General features: G+C 48.0%; 1 protein-coding gene across 1 annotated transcript; it reads right to left on the bottom strand.

Moving 5' to 3' along the window:
* Nucleotides 1–1758: 1758 nt before the first annotated feature.
* Nucleotides 1759–5217, bottom strand: LOC124647292 (putative pentatricopeptide repeat-containing protein At3g25060, mitochondrial). Its single transcript, XM_047187254.1, has 4 exons — nucleotides 2940–5217; nucleotides 2548–2646; nucleotides 2416–2473; nucleotides 1759–1863 (listed from the first exon to the last, which is right to left on the bottom strand). Exon 1 carries the CDS (start codon nucleotides 5215–5217, stop codon nucleotides 3175–3177), a length of 2043 nt encoding a protein of 680 aa, XP_047043210.1. The 3' UTR covers nucleotides 1759–1863; nucleotides 2416–2473; nucleotides 2548–2646; nucleotides 2940–3174.
* Between the last annotated feature and the right edge of the window lie 2571 nt (nucleotides 5218–7788).

Genomic DNA, 7788 nt, shown 5'->3' on the forward strand with positions numbered 1-7788 from the left:
TGCTTGTGCGCTGGCCGCGATAATCTCTTTCCGGTGCGGCTGCAGTAGTCAGCTTCCTCGCCCTTCCGCCTCTTACTGTTAGACATCTCTCCTCCAACCTGTTCCTCCGAATTGGTCTTCTGATCTATCTCAAATTCTCAATCCTGTCAGCTTGAAGAATTCCCTTGATTTTCAGGTCGCCGTAGATCGATCTGCCAATGAAGTCATTATATAAGAGTATTGGGCGTAGATATATATAGTGGTAGTCGGATTCCAAAACCGTCCAGGTTTGCAATTCATCGCCAGTTCGCCACATGGGTGACGACGTGACATACCTCCGCCGAATCGGAGCCGGGCGCGGTTGAATCAGGGAAAGGACGGTGGCAGTTAGATTTGACACCGGTTCCCTCTTCCCTGCCTCGCTTACCTTGCCTCCGGCCAGGAAAGAAACTAATCAAAGGTCGTTTCTATAGTTTTCTTTTTTTGCCGAGGTTGATCGTTTCTATACTTCAAAGTTCATACTCTCTGTTAGGCCCAACAAGCACCGCAGACGGACAGATTGTGTCTGTCGAAATACAAGGCACAGCGCCCAACCGTCAATGGACCATCATAGTAGTCGATACAGTACCATGATAATTTCGTGAATCGAGTCTTTTTATTTTTGTATTCCTACCTTAGATGTTGAGCGAATATGTACATCTTTGTTACGAAGAGATCAGGTGTAACACTTAAATATTTTAAGTAATATAAACCGCCTTTTATTGGAGAAAAAACTGCAAACAAAATGCACCCCACGGATGCATCCATTTTGGAGCAAACCTAGCCCAAATTAAATGGAACAAAAGCCATTACTTGATTTTTTTGGGGTGGCTACATGTTTGCATTTTACATAATAAACCTAATTAGACTAAATTAAGCTACATAGGGGCTTGTCCAGCGTCGACATAGCTGGCTTGGCCATCGCTGGCCGCCGGGCCGCCGGCCTTGCCGCCGGAGCTTCCTTTGTCCCCGTCACCCCTTGGCTGCAACGGACACATGGCTTCGTGGCGCGGCGCATCGTCTCGCGGGTTGCTTGCCTCCTCATGGTCCACCTATGCGGCTACGTGAGCGGCCGCCTACGGCGCATCGCATGAGCGGCTGCTGTTGCACTGCCGCGTGAGAGGCAATGATCGCCGCGGCTTCCGCATAAAAATTCTCGTAGAATCGAGAATGAAGTTTTATCATCACTCGTCGCCTGCCGCACCGCCGATGCATCCTCTCAAAGCCACTCTGACGCAACCTGCACAGCGACAAAGGTTGCCTGCCTACAGGCCGCCTTTTCCACCTCCAACACGCCGTGGAGGGCGGCCTGCTGGCGTGTGGCCTCGGCCGATGACCGCTCGGCGATCTCTTTGGCCGCTCGGTGGGAGCCCAACTCTGCCCAAGTGCATCACGCGGCCTGCGCGGGAAAAAGGGCGGCCGGGAGGGAGAAAGCGGCGACCAAATGGAGCGCGGGCGGGAAATGCAAATTTTTAAGCCAAGGGGTACTTACGGCTAGAATTCACAGAACGAAGTGACAGCTGAAACGACATCATTGTAATTGTTGGCAGCGCAGGGAGCTGTGATTTCCACTAGCTGTATTCCAGGAGTGGCCTGCACAGCTTCGTATCGCGTGGAGTTTTGGCATCTTGTTGGAGGAAGTGACGGTCACGGTGAACTGGGACCTCGCTAGAATCAAAACGAGAAGCCCACCTTCGGAAGCTCATGATCTAACTTCTAACCTGTAGTGTAGATGTAGTCATGTAGACATTGCTGCTGGCTTTGCTTTCCACAACGGTACGCAGGACAATTGAGATTTGCTCTGCAGCAGCACCTGTCATAGAACCACCAATATGCCTTATGGTCCTACATATGAAATTTACCAGTTACAGATTGGTATAACCAATGTTCAAGAAATCGTGAATCGCTAACTTATCGGTCAGCCTTAAAATGGAGATTAATCGCTTATCGGATGATTAATCGATTTTATCGGTCAGCCATTTATCGGCTTAATTTTTTGTAAATTGTAATTTTTAGCGCTAAATTTTATATAATATGCTATGCATAGATAATATTGAAGCATTGAACAGAAGTATTACCTTGATTTCTTGAATTTGAATCAATAAAAATGAAAATTTTGAGCTAATGTATAGTTCTACAAGACAATAGAACAAAAAGAACGACTGCCAGACCGAATTTCAGCGAAATTTCATTGAAAATCGGCCAAAATATCGGTCATCGGATTGCAAATCGGCCAAAATATCGGTGTAGCGATAAATTAGCCGAGATGCTAAAATCTTATCGGTTACCACCCGATTCACGATAAATCGGCCGATAAATCGGCATCTCGGCCGATTTTTTGAACAGTGGGTATAACAAATTATGAAGAATTACAGCTGAACACAATGATTCAGTTACCAGTATGGTGTGGGCTGAGCTAAGTCACACAATACACAAACCTCCGATGGGAGAACTCCTGTATTATTGAAAGAGGTCAGTAGATCTAACAGTTGCTTATGAGACCCCAAGAGCAGAAACATAAAAACTAACCTAGGTTTGGTCTACTTTCAATACAGAGCTCATGCACCCTAACACATTTTCTTGGACACCAGAGAGGCCCCGGAGAAGAACCTCTGGAGCTTCTACATGCTGCATATAACGAAAGAAGAACATATGTTAAGAGTAATGGCATTCAAATAAAAACTGAATGAATATTGAGATGCATCAAATAACAACATATAGTCAAGTGGTTCCTCCAACCGTACATCAATATGTTATGTTATATCATAAGTAGTGCCCTCACAAAACAATATGGTTGACCTATCAAATATGGTTCACATATGGTGGTCAGCATGATCTAACATCAATTTTGTGACAGTCTGCTTTAAAGTGCAAGTGTTGTTTCATTCTGATAGAGCAAACACCAAGTGACTAGTGGCTACCATGATAACGTTCCGATGCCACCTCATGCTTATTGAAGAAATAACAAAGTTAAGTGTCCCCTTAAGAACAGACTAAGGAGAGCCACTCCTTTCTACAGTATCATATCAGATGAGGTTGTTGGGGTTCAAATCAGTGTGTTTGCACAAGAAATCTGGAACTGGTACTCTGTGGCTGTGCTATGCACCTATGCTGGAGAGAGGTGGACAGAGGACAGCTTGTCTTGTCAAACATCCTTCACCAGTAATCACCGCAGGAGCATGCTCCGTCTTTGAAATGGTGGAAGCGTTTCGCGTCTCTCACCACGATCTCTCTGTCAGCAATCTTCGAGATGTACTTGATGGCGTCGTGACAGTCGCCACAGACCCTGAGGTTCTTTATGACGACGAGCCTCGTTCCTGGGGTTGTGTTCAGCAGTCCAAAGGCGATCGCCAGCCTCTCGCTGTGGCGGCTGAGGAGCTGCTCCTTGACGCCTTCCTCGAGGTCATGGTACACAAACTCTGTCTTGGGGACGTAGCCCATCTTCCTCATCTCGGAGTCGAGCTTCGAGACCATCTGTAGAATCTCTTTGTACTGAGGATGGCTCTGATCTTCCATGACGAACGTATGCACCGCCCCGTGGAACTCTATCGAGCTGCACCCAGGCACCTTCTTGCTGCCATGGTCCTTCATTAGCTTGCGCACTTCCCTGACCTTCTCCCAGTTCTTGGCAGCGGCATACAGATTTGAGACCAAGGCAAGGACGCCAACATCGTCAGGTTGCAGTTCAAGGATCTTTTCTGCCGTGCTCTCTCCAAGCTCCAGCTTCTTGTTATTCAGACAGCCCGAAAGTAGAGCGACCAAAATTGCGATGGTTGGTTCAGTGCACATCGATGCCAGCAGGTCGTTGGCCTCTTCAACAAGGCCAGAACGGGCTAAAAGATCCACTATACACACCAGGTGCTTCTCCGCAGGGTCGATTCCATGCTCATGAACCATGCAATCGAACCAGAACTTGCCTTCCTCGACGAGACCGGAGTGGCTGAGAGCCGACAAAAGAGAAGCAAACGTGGCATGATCAGGTCTCACCTCGGTTTTCTTCATTTCCTGGAACAGAGACAGGGCATCGCGGCCTCGTCCATGAGCACCGCAGCACGCAATCATCACATTCCACAAAATCAAGTCTCTCGAGCCAACCCTGTTGAAAAGCATTTGCGCGCTTGCCAGGGAGCCACATTTCGAGTACATGTCGATGACTGCTGTACCCGCCATACAGTCGAGCTCGAGCCTCCTCAAGATGAAACCATGTATTGACTTCCCTAGCTTCAAGAATCCAAGATCGGAGCTAGCTAGCAGAGCGCTAACAAGCGCCCCTGAATTAGGCTGGAGACCAGAGGCCTGCATCTCTCTGATCAAACCAAGCGCCTCGTCAGCACGCCCGTTCTGCGCAAACTGCGAGATCAACACGTTCCACGACACGTTGTTCCTGCACGTGGTAAGCTTGAACAGCCGGCGCGCCTGATCAAACAGCCCATTCTCCGCGTACATGTCCACGAGGCTTGTTGAGATGACGACGTCCATCCGCATACCATGCCGTAGCAGGTACCCATGAGCCGAGGCCCCCATGCGGACATCCCCGGTCGCCGCGCACGCCTTTATAACCCCGACCATGACAACCTCGTCTCCATTCACACCGCCGTCCCTCATCCTCCTGTACATCTCGACCGCCTCCTCCGGCTGCCCGGCGTTGGCGAACCCGGTGACCATGGTGCTCCAGGTGACGCGGTCCCTCCTCGGCATTCGGTCGAACACCTTGACGGCGTCGCCCATGGCGCCCCATTTCGCGTAGAGGTTGAGCAGCGACGAGCAGACGAAGACGTCGTTTCTGTACCCGGACTGGGACGCGAGGGCCCTGACGGCCTCCCCGGCGGCGAGGTCGCCGAGGCGCGCGCAGGCGGAGAGCGCGAGCGTGAAGGTGGTGCTGTCGGGGCGCACGGCGGGCGGGAGAGCGCGGAAGACGCGGAGCGCCGCGTCCGGGGACCCCCCGCGGGAATGCGCGGCGAGGAGGGCGTTCCAGGCGGCGATGGAGGAGGGGGAGGTGGGTGCGCCGGCGAGCGTGGACTCGGCGGCGGCGAGGTCGCCGGCGCGGGTGTACGCGGTGGCGAGGCTAGGGGAGAGGAGGTGGTGGGGGGAGGAGACGAGGAGGAGGGCGTGGATGCGGGTGAGGGTCCGGAGCGCAGGGCAAGATGTGAGGAGGCGGCGGAGGCGTCTCGGGTCGTCGAGGAAGATGGGTAGGTTCATAGGCACAGTAGCACATTAGCATCGATACAGTGGAGTTGAACTAAATCTCGGCGATGTACACAGCAAGTAAACCTTTTTAAAGAATAGCACGAAATGATCTTACCGTCAAACTATTTCACGCTTTTAACCCGTTTGTGTGGCGCCCTTCGCAAAAGCGTCACACATCCTGTCATACGTGGCGCATGGAGCTTGCCAGTCGATAATGTGTGGCGCCGTTTCCACGGACCCTACATCGACAGGTGTGGCGCTCTTCGCAGGGCGCCACACAAAAGAGTTAGAGGCGTGAAATAGTTTTCGGAGGGTCATTTCGTGTTTTTTTTCACAAAGGGATATTTTTGTGCAAATCGTCCTAAATCTCAGGAGTATTGTAGCATTTTCTACTGTTGGATTAAACCTGCAGAAAACAGCTCAAGAAATGCATCGCGTCTATTTGCCACTTGACTAATTTTCAATCCGTCTAGTTTTTCTTCCAATCAAACCCATAGAAAAAGACAATTACTGAGCTTTATAGGTGGGCTAATTACCTATAACTAGCAACAAGGAAACGAATTGAAAACATAATAAATCATAATATTGTGTAGTACTCTGTTCCATACCTCACCGGAATGTACGCCACCTTGCACCACCGTTCCATACCTCCCTAAGCTCCTTCGACCACGTCACAAGTTATGCATTTTCGTTCGCCTTCTCCTAGCGAAGGAATCGATGCGGGGTGCAATGAATCATCGTCGTCCACTTCTTCCCCGGCTCCAGCGTTGTGTCCATCAATTGTTTTGTCGCCTCCGTTCCTCCTATGTCGTCTACGAACACACATCTTGACCAAAGGCGAGCTTCTTGTCCTATTGGCATAGACGGAGCCAAATGAGGACATGGGTGTATAAATATACACCCATTATTTTGACAAAAATCTTATATACACCCAGTATGCGTAGTATGCGTAAACATTTTCATGAAAAACTTGAGTTAAATTGTCAGTTTAATGAACTTTGCGCACCCATTATCTAGATACTAGATCAGCAAATGCCTATTTGATAGTTTGGTTGGTCTCACGTGCTGCTGGTAAATGATTGGAATAAAAGGGAATTAGACCTATTTAGTCTCAATTTTTTCATTATGACTCTAATCCCAAAAGAGGTTGATGTTGTAATTATACATAAGTTCAAGCCTATTGCAGTGACTAGTTGTAGCTTTAAAATCTTTTTCAAGTGTGCTACAAATAGACTGAGTGTAGTGAATGAAAAGCTTATTTCACCAAACCATACAATCTTTATTAAAGGTAGATACATTTTGAGAAGTGTTGTTTGTGCTCATGAAATTATTCATGATGTTGTGTAAAATGGATAATCTGGTTTCATCTTTAAACTGGATTATGATAAAGCATATGATAGGGTGGATAGAGAGTTCCTGCTTCAAATGATGGAAAAGAAGGGCTTATTACAAAATAGTTCTATGGGGGGTAGGTTAAATGATGAAAATAGTGATTTTTCCTAACCAGACAGGGTTACCCCATCTCTCCCATCTTATTTAACTTTATAGCGGATGTGTTTAATAAAATGTCGACGAAAGCTCCTGCATATTGCTAGGTTAATGCAAACTATGAATAATTCTGGGATCATTAGTATGGAGTGTCCTAATGACATCCTTCTTTTCTTGGAAAATAATATTAATTCTGCAATCAATTTGTAATGGATAGTATCCTGCTTTGAACAAATCCATGGTATGCGCATAAACTTCCATAAATGTGATCTGGTTCCCATAAATATTGGGGATGAAAATGATGTTTGCACGAACGTTGAGCTGCAAGTTGGGGAAGTTTCCTATGCAATACTTACGAGTGCCTTTGCATCATAGTAAGCTAAGAAAACAAGACCAACCATGCTGCCAAATTGGAGCTGGTTAGAAGTGTTTTAGCCAGTATTCCTTTTATATCTGCCAAGTGTTATTAAATTCCCTAAATTGGTTGCTTCTCTGATTAACTTCCAAATGGTGCATTGCTTATGGGATGATTATGAGTTTCATCACAAATACCATTTGGCTAATTGGGGCCTAGTCACCTAGAAGAAGGTGTATGGGGGACTTGGCATTCCTGTTTAGCTGAAATGAATCTTTGCCTATGATACGTCTCCAACGTATCGATAATTTCTTGTGTTCCATGCCACATTATTGATGTTATCTACATGTTTTATGCACACTTTATGTCATATTCGTGCATTTTCTGGAACTAACCTATTAACAAGATGCCGAAGTGCCGATTCTTGTTTTCTCGTTGTTTTTGGTTCCGTGAAAGGCTGTTCGAGCAATATTCTCGGAATTGGACGAAATCAACGCCAAACCTCCTATTTTTCCCTGGAAGGCTCCGAACACCGAAGGAGAGTCGGAGGAGTGCCGTGGGGGCCCCACACCCTAGGGTGGCGCGGCCCAAGGGGGGCGCGCCCCCTATGGTCCGGGCAGCCCGGGCCCCCTCCGACTCCGACTCTTCGCCTATTTAAGTCGTCGTGACCTAAAACCTCGACACCAATTGACGAAACTCCGTAAAAGTTACCGTGGCGCCGCCGCCATCGCGAAACTCCA

The sequence above is a fragment of the Lolium rigidum genome, chromosome 4 (genome assembly GCF_022539505.1).
Source record: "Lolium rigidum isolate FL_2022 chromosome 4, APGP_CSIRO_Lrig_0.1, whole genome shotgun sequence".
In the NCBI taxonomy this organism is placed as follows: Eukaryota; Viridiplantae; Streptophyta; class Magnoliopsida; order Poales; family Poaceae; genus Lolium; species Lolium rigidum.